Source organism: Pan troglodytes, chromosome 12, assembly GCF_028858775.2.
Source record: "Pan troglodytes isolate AG18354 chromosome 12, NHGRI_mPanTro3-v2.0_pri, whole genome shotgun sequence".
Classification (NCBI taxonomy): Eukaryota; Metazoa; Chordata; class Mammalia; order Primates; family Hominidae; genus Pan; species Pan troglodytes.
In genome coordinates, this window is record NC_072410.2 from 12,177,341 (window position 1) to 12,190,643 (window position 13,303).

Genomic DNA, 13,303 nt, shown 5'->3' on the forward strand with positions numbered 1-13,303 from the left:
ACTTAAAGCAGGAAACAGAGAATTAAGCGTGGAAAACAAGAAACGCCCATGTGCCTGAATCTATATCATTCTAAGTCAGTGTATCAGACGCCCAGGACTCTGACAAATCAGGGTTCCCAGACAAACCCAACACTTGGTATGAGCAGCGCTTCTTTATTATAAAACTAACATCACTGAAAGCTTTTTTTTTTTTAAAGACCAAAAATATCACATCTTAGGCAAATGAGTTGAAAATCCCTCAGAGTGACACCCTATTTTTTTCCACCCATTTCTAAAGTCAGAGGACACCTGGTAAAGAAGCTGGTTTTTAGGTAAAGAAATGCAATTCCTGGTGCACGCGGTTTCCTGGTGGTACAGCACTGAAGTGACATCATGGAAATATTTGTACCTCAAGGTCAGTCTGCAAGGTTTCTGTGTGAAAGCATGAGTCTTAGTCAGTGGTGGGAAAGTATGTGTGTGCACCTTTGTGATCTGCTGCTGTTTACTGCTCTCTGCTTCAAAGACAAAGTTTTAATTAAATCCAGGTGGGCAGCTTGCCAGGGTTTTCCACACTTTTGGCTCACCTAGGTATGCAGCCTAAGTGTAGGTTATACCATTTGGAAATGCCTCTGCTCCTGTCACTTGGAAGGAAATAAAACAATTGTTCCTTGGGGCGGGGGGTTGGGGGGAAGAAGTTTGTCTTCCACTCAAGGGCAAGGAATCTATGACATAAGATGCTCATTCTGGTGGTGAATATGAACAGTCTAATTTGCGTAGCATTCCTTATGGTGACAAAAGTAGGAAGCAGCAGACTGGGAACGTATGGAATCCTTTGTCTTAATTAAAAATATAGTGGGAGATGTGGAATTTGGCCAAGCCTCATAAATCTGCTAAAAAAGCATCAAGACTCTGTCAGATAAGTTTAAATAGAACCAACTGAGCCCTCTGGAGAGTTAAACAGGTTCCCCACTCGTGTGGACACCCACTCTCCTGTCACTTTCCCGCACTCCGCAGGCAGCAGTGGTGCTCATTAACCAGCAACCCTCCAATTCGCCTATGACAAGCTTATCCCCCTGGAGCACACGATTCAGAGATGATAAATTTACTCCCGCTTGTAAAAATGAAACTCTCCTCAGGGCAATAAAAACGCTCTGAGCCTTTAGGAAATAAGTTCTTTATCTGATAACCTACCTTCATTAACAAAGTCTGGTCCTCTTGGTCAGGACAGCTCTTCACTGCCAGGGAGAACTGCTCTAAGGTAACTGGAAGGGAAGAAATGGAAATTATGAATGACTTCACTTCCGCCTCAGAGCCCTTCTGATATGAAGGAGGACACTGTGGTTATAACAGACGTAAATAGCATGCTGTCCGTCCTTCCTTGGTGACATGGCAGAGCTCCCCAACTGTCCCCTGCATGGGTCAGGGGCCCCCGCACAGTGACTTCTCCACCCCATCAGATAGAGTCATTACAGTAGAGTACAAGGCCATTCCCATCAGCAAAGCTCCTCCCTAAACTGCCAGGAGGTCCTGGGTTCAGCTTCCTTTTGGGTCATCTTGTCCCCAGAGATGACACTCTATCTCCGTTTCCTGGGACCTTCATTGAGAAGACTCCACCTGCCTTTGTAAATTTGACAGTGCTAATTTAAAAATCTCAATCTTCCATCATGATTTCCATGGCTTTAACTCTTCTCTTGGTGTATGGCCCCAAGTGTTGACTCAAACCCCACAAACTCCCCCAAATATATAAAGTCGTCTTTCTCCAACCAACCTTCTCAAGGAGAATAGGGAAGAGAAACCCAAGAGGATTTACGAGAAAAAAAAAAAAAGTTTTAGTAATCCATTGAAATTGGCCATGAAAGCTCTAGGAATGTTAATCTAGAAAATTTACACAAATTACATTCCCCTTCTCATATTTATGGCCAGGTTCTCATCAAAGGCTCACTTATGTGGTGACCAATTTTTATTTTGGTGTAAGTCACAGACTGCCCTCCTGTAGGCTGTGTTGACTACATTGTTTCATGCTTGAAAATGCTCCCACAATTCTCTGCCACCCTCAGATTTAAAACCACTTATTTGACACGCATTAAGGCTTTTCCTAAGTTAACCCAACTAGATTAGCCTTTGATTGCTATACTCAAAGCTGCGTTCACTCTTTACCCTCTATGACCTTTCATTGCTCTCTGCTGGGAAGAGTTCTGCCTCTTGTCTTTGAGTAGAGCAAAACTCAGTCCTCCAACTGAACATCCCAAGCCCACCCATCCAGCCAATAAAGACACTGATTGCCCTCTGGTCCCATCCCAACTCCCGCAGATCCCACAAAGGTGGGCAGAGCTAAACTCAGCCTCAAGGCTGAGGGACAGTCTGATTGCAATGATTTGACCTCAAGCATGCCTGGATGTCATGTCTACAAATACAGATATTTTAAAGAGAACTATATCAGCAATGATGAATTTTCATCAAGAAAATATTGTCTGGGTAGGTTGTTTGTAGTTTTCAATGTTACTCTAAAATAGAATTCCTTAGACTGCTTCCATCTCTGACTAAATTACTCCATGCAATCTTGACTGCTGTCAATTGTATCTGGTGCTGATTATTTCTTCCAAGTTTAAATTTTGCTCTTATCCAGTCAAGACATACTTGGGATCCATAGAGAGATCAATGTTGCCTTCCACACGCTCTCCAATGCATATACCCACCCAGTCTTCAATTGGCTGAAGCCAGTGTTAATTACATAGAATCATCAATTTAATCTTTTTTAAAAATTAACTTTGCCTATAAAAGCGGCTCAGCAGAAACTTGTACAGTGAGATAAGGGCCCAAGCTGTGTTAAGTTTACACGAATGCTTTTGCTGTCACTCATTCAGAATACACCTGCCTGGGAAAGACCCTGGAGGCAAGACCTCTCTCCCTCAACTCCGTCCTCAGTTTTGGACTTTTGCTGTGACCTGATTTGGTGTGATAACATATTGATCTCTGACTACTGTCTGAGGATGGCTAAAGAATAATCTACAAATTCAGGTGCTAGGTTTTCTTTAGATCACCTTTTTAAGGTGGCTACTTTATTTGGTAAAGGTTTATGCTGTAACTTAGAATCTTACTTAGTGCAGGTCAGGGAAATTGAAACACTTGCTTCCTTAGAGAGCTACTGGATTCTCACTGACCGCTCTCTCCTCTCTGCGGTGACCCTGTGTTCATACTTCTCACTGCCTGTGCACTGGGCTCCACTGTGATACTTTTCGTTATCATCGACATAGCACCCACCTCAAGTGACCTTGAACTCTGTACATCCGATCCAAGCCAGTCGCCTTCCATACCAAGCCAGCCCTTTCCAACTTTTTCCCATTTCTGTGGGACTATCATCCTCCAGGCACCAGGCCACTGAGCCTGATTCTTTGATTTCTCCCTCAGGACCCCATGCCTGCTGACTCTTGTACGATGATGTCCCGTGGATGCACCACTTTCCCACAGTAGTGCTACCAGTTTGATTTCTGGAGAACTTCTCGCTCTTTCCCAGCCTCCATGCCCACTGCTGCCACCACTCTGAGCCTGGCCCTGCTGGAGCCCTATGCCTATGGCCTGCATTCCTCCTCACCACACCAGGCCTAGCCCCTCTTCCCCGTGCAAACCACCCTGATGGCTCCTGACTCTCATTCATGCAGGGTTCCATCTTGGGCCATGCACTCCCTCCCTGTCTCCTCAGGTTGGCCAGGATCCCACCTGATATGGTTTGGTTGTATCCCCACTCAAATCTCATCTTGAATTGTAGCTCCCATAATCTCCGCATGTCACGGGAGGGGACACAGTGGGAGGTAAATGAATCATGGGGGTGGTTACCCTCCATACTGTTCTCATGATAGTGAGTTCTCATGAGATCTGATGGTTTTATACAGGGCATTTCCCCCTTTTGCTCGGCACTTTTCCTTCCTGCCACCATGTGAAGAAGGACGTGTTTGCTTCCCTTTCTGCCATGATTGTAAGTTTCTTGAGGCCTCCCCAACCCTGCAGAACTGTGAGTCAATTAAACCTCTTTCCTTTATAAATTACCCAGTCTTGGGTATGTCTTTATTAGCAGCATGAGAAAGAACTAATATACCACCCTTCTCCAGGGCCAGCATGGGGAGTAGTCTCAACACAGATTTGGCATCAGACAGACCTGACTTTAAATCTTCCCTCTGCCACTTCCAGCTGTGTGTCCTTAGACAAGTCACACAGCGTTGCTGAGCCTCGCTTCCTCATCAGTGACGTGTGGAGCCCGGAGCCCACTTGCTGGAGCAGGTGTGAGGCTGTGTGTAAAGAAACGGTGCTGGCAGTGAGTCTGCACTCCATCTCAGGTTCCTGTACAAAGATTTCTCTAAGTCTCCCCTGTTCCCTGTTCGATGTCTTGATGTGACACATGACACATGGAGTTTTTCTTTCCCAATCAGTCTCTAGTGTTTAGATGTCCGGGCTGCCCTGGCCTCAGGAGAGGGTGCAGGAGATGGGCTTGGATCCTATCCCAGACTCTGTCCTGTCCCCACGATGTCCAGCATGCCCACAGCCATGACCCCGTTTTGTGGAACTGGACTGAAGTGCACGTGTAGGAACACAAGGCCACACTTCAGTCCAGTGCCCTTCATGGGCTGGCTGAGTTTTATGGGGCTAGCAGCCTACAGCCCTTTCTACACAGATGACAAAAACCAACCTTCAGAACAGAGGCCCAACAAAAGCAGCATGCACCTATGTCTCGGTTTTTTTCCCCTCACCCCAAATGTCAGTGTGACACAGGCTCCTATGCCAATGCAGGTTTCTCTCTCCCCTCACCCCACTCTCATTTCTACCAAATCCCAAAAGAGAAGAGGGGGTGAAAACCATTAGGTTTTCATAAAGACATACCTGAGAGTGGGTAATTTATAAAGGAAAGAGGTTTAATTGACACAGTTCTGCAGGGTTGGGGAGGCCTCAGGAAACTTACAATCATGGCAGAAGGGGAAGCAAACACGTCCTTCACGTGGCGGCACGAAGCAGTGCTGAGCAAAAGGGGGAAAAGCCCCTTATAAAACCATCAGATCTCATGAGAACTCACTCACTATGAGAACAGGTCTGTGCGGCCACTTTCCCTGACAGCTGATTCAGTGACAACTTGCAAGAGAAGCCTCATGACAAGTTGACATTTCACGACCCCTCCCTTCTTCCTCCCCAACTTTTAAATAGGAGGAAAAAAACCTCAAAATGAAAGCATTTGTCGTATCTACTTTCTTCTACCTTTGTTGCTGATTCAAGGGGTCGACTGCCTAATGAAAATAAGATACACAGCCAAACTAGTGCCAACAAAATGCAAAGTCTCCCTGGGGCATGAGTCTCCCTAAGGGACTCTCGGCGGAATCACTTTCTTGCTTCAACATGTCTCAACTGCGCCTAAGTGTCCCAGTACCGTTCATGTCAGTAGTGGGAGGCTGAGGCTTCCACCTGTCTGAGTAGAGTTAAGCTCTCCTTGGTTGGACCTTTCCACCTTTGTGTGACAAAAGAAGGGAGAACCAGAGATGTTTAGATAACAAGTGGCTTTGAGGTTGGGGATCAAGGAGAGGAAGCATAGGGAAATAAACACCTGATTCAAGTAAACAATGGTCATTTGGGAGAAAAAAATATGGAGCAGCATGAAACAGGTTTCCTCTGCTGCAATGGTCGGCAGTAAATGATCTACAATGGCCTCATCCCCTGCAGTCATTGCTGTAAGGTAGAACCTTACAAAATGGGAGATACCTAACATCCAAGGAAATGGTTGCACCTAGAATAAATTTCATTATAATATGCTGTTTCGAATAAGGGGGAAGACAAAACAAAGCAAACCCACAATACCATTGTACTGATTTTCCTCTTGAAATATTGCTGGTCAGATTGGGCACCTGTCACTAAGTTAGCAGGTACAGTTGACCCTGACCTACAACCTGCACCTGGGGCTTCAGGGCTCAGAAATCCTGTCTCAGAATGTTCTTTCAGCTTCTCTCTCAATCTTTGTGCCAGGGCCCTGGATAATAGGGGCCCTGCCCCTGGGGCTAAGCCTTAGAGGGCCCTGCCCATGGGGCTACGGGTACTGCCCACCTGGAACTTGCACCCACTCCTCCAGGGACCAGTTCTCTTGTTTCCTGACCCAAATACCTTAAGCCTCTTTTCTGCGATGTGTTGCTGCTGGGGAACCACACCACTGCCGTGTCCACTCTAGATCCATGGGGTAGCCAAGGGGCAGCTGATTGCAGGGATGTGGACAGACCTTGAGTGTCTAGACCAGATGATCTGCACAGTGTAGGGTAGACCTGGAGGTGCAATGAGAGAGAGGTGGGCCAAGGGGCTGCTTCTCACCATGCTGCAGAGTTCACATAACTGCTAGGAGCCTGGGCATTCTTAATTCGAATCTGGCCTTCTGGATGAACAAAGCTACATTTGTCAGGGCAGGAGGGCAGAGTAGATTTTCTTCAACATGTTGTAAGCTTGCTTTGTAATTCTGCCCTGGGCCCCACATAGGAGGGGCAGGCTCCTTCCTGGTAGGGAGGGAAGACCTGGCACTAAAATACCAGGTCCCTGGAAAGAGGAGATTGCACCAGCTGAGCTTCAGTCTGGTAGGGAAATGTGGCTCTCATCTCAGATACCTACAGTGAAGATGAGGAAGCCAGCTTCCTCTTAGTGGTGGCAGAAACGTGGGGGCTGACACCTGCCCCTCCATGGACAGTTCCTCTGGAGGAGTTTGATGGCTGAGCATTGCTGGGAACCAGGCACCCTTCTCTAGAGGCAGCGACCTCCCTTACTGAGGCTTCCCTGGCACCAGAAGTAGAGGGCCCCATGTCCCCTCACCAGCCTCTCCTTGAGAGCCTTGAGGGTCAAGCTCCCCAGCAGCCATATCTGAGGCTCCTGGCCAGGGGCCCCTTATCGATGACTCCTTCTCCACTGACTGCACCACGAGGTGGGACAATGCGCCCACTGTCCCTCAGCCCTCTCCTCCCACCTGTGTGTGACTGCGGCGCTCTCAGCTCATCCTGCAGAGCTGTCTGCCACTCCAGACAGCTTCTGAAGTCCCCCACCCACCTCTTTTTCATAACACAACAGGGAAATGTTGAAAGAGAGAGAGAGAGAAACAAAAAGGCTTCGTTTTGCAGAAAGAACTCTGGCTTTGTTTTCAGAATCAACACGGAGGGTTGACAGGGGCCTTTAACTTCTTCGCAACCAGCAGTCATGGTGCAGCCAGTCTCCTGCATGTTCAGATGTGGTGGGGGGTGTGGAGCTGGCCCTCGGGGGACCTCCACGAGAGGGTGAGGGCCCTGCTCACTGTCCCCCAGCCTGCCCTGTCAGAAAGCACCTCTGTTCCAGAGAGCGGCAGAGCATGACACATGTGGCCCTCCTTTTCTCTGGCCCCACGACTGAAAGCCCACAGGAGCCAGCATGCATCTCTTCTCTGGCAGACAAGCACTTGGTCTACAACTAAGTCTCAACATGTTTTCTGCCCCGAACACTGGGATCTCAGCACTTCCCAAGGGACGGCTTCCTCCAGGATGGCGATGGGCCACTGCTCCTCCAATGCCAACCCTCCTTTCGACCCCCACTGCCACGACCTCTTTGCAGATCTTTGTCCTCTGGCTTGCTGGTCACATCCACTTGTTTTGGTCTCCACCCTCCATCCAGCTCCACGCTGGGGTCTCTTTCTCCAAAGCACCGCATCCCCCGAAGCCAGGAAACTTTCCCTCCAGGGAGTCCTGGTGTGATGGTCACTCTCCAACTCCTTCCCTTCCTTGGCCAGCTACTGCTGCCCAGCAGAGGCTAAGCTCCATGATGTAGCATCCAGCACACCTCACGACCCACCCTGGCCCACTTTTCCAGGCTCATTCTCTCAATATTGTTTCTTGGCCTTTCTCCCAAACACCTTCCTCCTGATAAGGCAGGCCCCTTGTCATTCCCTGTTCAAGCCCTTCACTCTGCCACCTCCACTTCTGTCCACTCTATGGCTTCTTCCCATCCTGCAGAGCCACGTCCCCACCTTCGGGAACCTATGCATGTTTCAAGACCCAGCACCAATGGGTCTTCTGTGACACCACGTGGGAGCCTGTGGCTGTGCAGGGAGCCTGCACCTCTCACGGGCTCTCCCGCTCCATGTGTGTGTGGGCGCTGTGTTCACATCCTATTCCCTCTGCTGGATTGAAAAGCGTCACATTGTTCTCATAATCTGAGTCCTAAGTCTGGCAAATAGGAGGTACTGAAAACCTTCTAAGCAAATAAACTAAGTGAGTCTATACTAAGACTAAGACTAAGACTGTATTTCCCTAGGCAGGCAAAATGCCAGTTTGGCCAGTCCCAGGGATGGGAACATAATGGGGGCTGACTGACATCTTAGAAGTCTTTATTCTAGACTGCGCCATGGGAGTGAGACGTGGAGAACTGGTTGCAAAATCCTAGATGTGAGCAGTTCCCAAAGGGGCTGGGGGGCCTGAAGGAGCCCAACCTGCCTGCCGTGTTCTGGGCTCAGGGAGAAAAGCAGCTGCCCTCTCTCCACATGGGGGGCATTGCAAACCCGAGACATTCATCCTCCTTCTTGGGGCTCTCTGCTGGTTGCTAAGGGAACAATCTGTAGTCTTTGGCTCAGGCACAAAGTCGGGAAACAGAGCACAGTGGTCACCTGCTTTCCTGAATGGCAGAGCCCTTTCAGCTTGGGGCAAATGCACCATTCACTCAGGAAGAGATGACGGCGCAGCTCATCTGGACCCCTTCTGGAGCCCACGGACTCCCTGTGTGCAGGGGGCTGCCCTCCCCCAGGTGGACAGTGGCACGCTCTCCCCTATTTGACATGGCCTTGGCTCACCATGGCCAAAGGCTGCTTCCTGGGGCCTGCTCCAGTCTTAGCCAAGAGCAAGGTGTAAAGCCGGGGGCAGCCAGAGGCGGCAGCCACTGTCACCACATCTTTTCCCCAGTGTCATCTCCAGCAGCCAGTGTGAGCCTCCCCATGGCCCGGCTCTGTCCCACCTGCAGATCCCCCTTCACCTGCATGGAAGGACAACTTTGACACTAACACTAGCTGGAGGCCACCACAACCACCACTGTCCCATCAGCGGAACAAGAGTCAGCCAATTTTGGGAAACAAACACTGTGGACTCCAGTGTCACACTTAAATTGGGAAGATAATGGATAGGACAGCTGCAATTGCCTCATGCGTGGCATTGATCCTGTTTTCCACCTTGCAGCGATTCGCCCTCCCATTTAATATAGTGCTCAGGCTCAGGACCTGGATGTTATGAGGCCCTGCAGTCCTCTCTGCCACGTGCCTGTCTCGGCATCTGCATGTGTGGCCCCAGGTCATGCATGTGCCACACGTCCAAGCTGAGTTGGACCCAGTTCTCTCCTCTCCACCTTGGTGCCCAGAAGCAGCCCTTCCCTCGTCACCCTTGGCTTTTCCTCACAGCTCACCCTCCACCTGGAGGCCCTCCAGAACCTACCCCTCCACGCAGGCCTGCTGCTGTTGCTCCTCAGTTCCTGTCCTCAGAGCTGTCCACCTCCACACCTGAAGAAACCTTCCCAAAGCTTTTTCCAAGACTCCCCACTGACAGTGGGAGTTGACAATGACAGCTACGGGCCTTGGCACTCAGGCCCTGTGGGACCCTGCTGTTCACCCTCACATTGGCCCTACACCCCGACCACACCAAGCCACAAGCACTTTCCCAAGTCATCCACGCACTTCATGCCTCCCTCCTGGTTCTTCCATCTGCTCGGAATGTCCTTCCCACCTTCCAGATAGCTAAATTCTACCTGCCCTTCAAAAGGCAAAGTCTCAAATGCTGCTTGCCTCACTGGAACTTCGTGGGGAGCCGCGTGGACCCTGCACCCCCTGCCCAGCTTGTGTCTCTTCCGTGTTCTCTCAGGGCTCCTAGTCTACGGGGGCTCTCATCTCAGTTCTCACCAGTGCTCCTTGGGAGCAGGGGCTGTTTCATACCTGACCTTTTATTCCTGGAGTGTAACACAGTCCTTGGCACACGGCAGGACTTCAACAAATGTGGGGCGAGAAGGGTGGATGAGGGAATGAGGAAGGGTGCTCCACATCAGGATTGTTTCCGAAGGATAACTGAGTAGATGCCAGATTCAGGAGGGGCAGCTCCATAGTTACAAGGTTTATTTTTCATGCAGCAGTAGGAGGCTGAGAGATGGAGCAAGCCGCAGCTTCTCAGGACCTTCTGCTGTATTGGTCCTATGGTCTGAGGCAATATTGTGATTCTATTCCATAGGACCAACATGGTCTGTGTGATTCTTGCAAGAAGAAAGAACAGAGCAAACTGAGCTCAGCTGCTCACAGCTGCCACAGGTCCTGAGCAGCTGCGACCTTAGGCACCTCTGGTGTTAGGGCAGAACCTGGGTGTCTCCTTACAATAGCACAATTGCTAGAAAAACTCAACTGCATGCCCATGGCCTGGAATGGGTTTGCATAAAATTTATTTTGTCTTAAACTGCTCAGGATTGAAGAATGATAAAATATGCACAAGGCAAGGAACTCTGATATCCACTGCACCAAGAAGCTGGTTTACATACTGAGAAACAGCTGTTTTGAACATTTTTGAAAGCCATTTTTTTCTGCTATGTTATGTTTTCTAGACTAACCTACTTGCATGATTCGTGCACTTTAATCTTCTAGCTCACAGAAAGAACTGGTTAGAAGCCATCTCTACTACAAAGTCCTTTGTTGCTGCACTCCTGGACACAGAAGAATTTTCACCCATAGTTATAAAAATCTATGAGAATTATTTTATTTTCCAGGTGGCCAATGAAGGGAGAACTTCTGAGTGATTTTCAGGGGCAAAAAAGAATCACAAGAGTTAGGGGCCAGCAATCTCTACTTACACTAATGTTATATAAAAATTCAAAAGTATTCAATATCTGCTTTCATAAGCCAGAGCTGAGATTCTACGTGTCAGTAGACAAAGGTGAAATACTGGTGAAAACCTCACTTTTAATTACCTTGTTAACATATTCCCCCTCTAACATTCTGTGCCACTTTAAGTAGATATCAAAACTTGTTAAACGATTGTATCTCAGAGGATAAATGCTGCTTTTTTTTTTCTTTTTGGTTCTCATGTTTTGAGTAAAAGCCATCATTTTCAAGTTAATAGAGCATTATGCTTTCTCTGCAAATAAAATCTCATAAGTCATAAGCAAAGAGAGAGGTAAATTCATAAAGAGGAGACAAAGCACTATTTTTCCTCCTGGCACTTGTGATCTCTGATAGGTTAAAAATGATGTTTTTATCTCTGGTGATTTATCAAACTTGAGATTTCACAAAAGATAAACAGATGCATTGAAGAAATAATACATCATCTTAATGCTTCATTTTGACACTTTTGGTATCTAAAAAGCATGTATCTTAAAGAACTCCCCTCCAAAAACTCAATAGTTTCCATGATTTACACATTTAATTCTTGTTTTTAAGACACACTGAAATGAGAACATGCCAGGAGGCACCTTTAAAGAAGATGGCCACATTTGAAACATACAGATTATTTATAGAAGAAAAACTCAAAGAGCTGAAAGAAAATCTGGTTGTCAACAGACAGTTGCTTTTTCTATGTTTTTTTTCTATAGTTCATTTTGGTTTTTGTGTGGGTGGCTCATGTGAGCTCAAAGGTTATTTGCTAAATGTTTTGTGAGATTAGAACATGTCCTTTAAAACCTAAATTTAAATTTATGTTTACTGCAAACATGTTTAACTTTACAATATGTGGTATGGAATAATATTTTTAAATACAAAATTATATCTAGAGTGTGTATGATAAATCAAGAGTTCCTATACTTTTATTTTTATTCACCGTTTAGAACGTCTTATTCTCCATCCTGTTCCCAGTGGAAAACTCACAAATACAGTATACTTGGTGCAAATAATTTCTTTTTTTACTTTTGGTGTTACTTTTGCCGATCAATTTTGGTACTAATGTAACCATATTTTGAAACTACTTAGATATTAGAAGTTAAATGAACAGGGGCTGTAGACCAGATCTCTGCAGTCCATCATACAATGTACAATTTTTTGATCACAGAGTGGGAAACAAAGGAGCAAAAACACATTTAAAAAGTGGTAAGGGCTTATTTTATTTTTTGTTTTATTTTGCTTCTTTAGAAATGCTGAGCTCCCAGATTCAGCTCCAACGAGCACTGGGAGCCCTGCAACATGGGCAGATGGTAGCAGCCTGCTGGGATTTGAGTCTTCCCTCTGCCTCTTTTAACTGTGTGACCTTAGACAACTTATTAACCTCTCTGTGCCTCGGTTTCCTCAGATGAAAGTTGAGAAGGCAGTGGTTCCTTCCTCACTGCCTAGTGGGGGATTAGAGTTGCTCTGTCCCTAATATTTTGCACAGGGCCTGATAGGCTGAGCCCTCCCTGAATGTTGGCTCCCTTTGCTCCATACGGCCCTAGGGCTTCCACCCATGTTATTTCATTTAATCCTCACAGAAACTCTTTGAAATAGAAAAAAACAAGAAGCATTGTTCAGAGGCAAATCCAGTAAGAGTAGTAGGAAGCAGTCCATGCTAACTTTACCATAAATAAATACACAAAAAAAGACTTTCAAAAACTCAAGACCACCAGAACCCCCATTCTCTGGGATCCATCTGTGGGAAAGAAACCTCTTAGAGAGTGCAGTGGATGGGGCTGAGGAGCTCCACTGTCTGTCTGGGGAAAGCTGTAGGGTTACCCGGCCCCGGAGCAAAGTCATAACGCCACAGCTTATTAGCGCGTGACCCCAAGCAGTTGTTCACCCCTCTGAGCCTCGGTTTCCTCAGTGGGCTTTGCAAGGTTGTTGTGGAGATTAAACAAATTACAAGGGCCCAGCATTTAGCGAGTCTTTGGCAAAGAGAATATTTTCTATAGATGGAGATGGCTGTGATGGCTGTGATCATTACACAGATGGCTGCGTGTTGGCCATTAGACTGGGCTCAAAGGGTGGCATTTCATTAGCATCCAGGTCAAGTACAGCCACTAACTTCTGTTCTTGAGAGTCCTCCATAAAATACACATCATTCGGGTGTCAGACTTTGCTTTTGCCTTTCTTCCCCCTCTCCCCAGGGCAACAGAGTCTTCAGGTCACTGGTGATAAAAAAAACCACCTCAGAATTTCTCACTTCCTTCAAAGGAGAGTGAGTCAGTGAAGTCTCTAAAGACAGCTTTCTTCAGGGACAAGCTCCCAAGTTCAGGGGTGTGACAGCACTTCTTCAGAAAACAGCATTTGGGGTCTTCTTAGGGCTCAGCTGACCCAAACCTGAAGTTCAACTACATGGCTTGTGGAGATGGAGAAGCTTGGGGAGGGAACCCCAGCATGAAGACCGATGGG

At 47.4% G+C, this 13,303-nt stretch overlaps 1 protein-coding gene across 1 annotated transcript in view; it reads right to left on the minus strand.

Moving 5' to 3' along the window:
* Window positions 1-13,303, minus strand: part of ACOXL (acyl-CoA oxidase like) — a 387,631-nt gene that overhangs the window by 70,125 nt on the left and 304,203 nt on the right. The window contains 1 exon segment of the mRNA XM_016949229.4: window positions 1,171-1,241. Coding sequence (XP_016804718.3) covers window positions 1,171-1,241 — 71 coding nt within the window.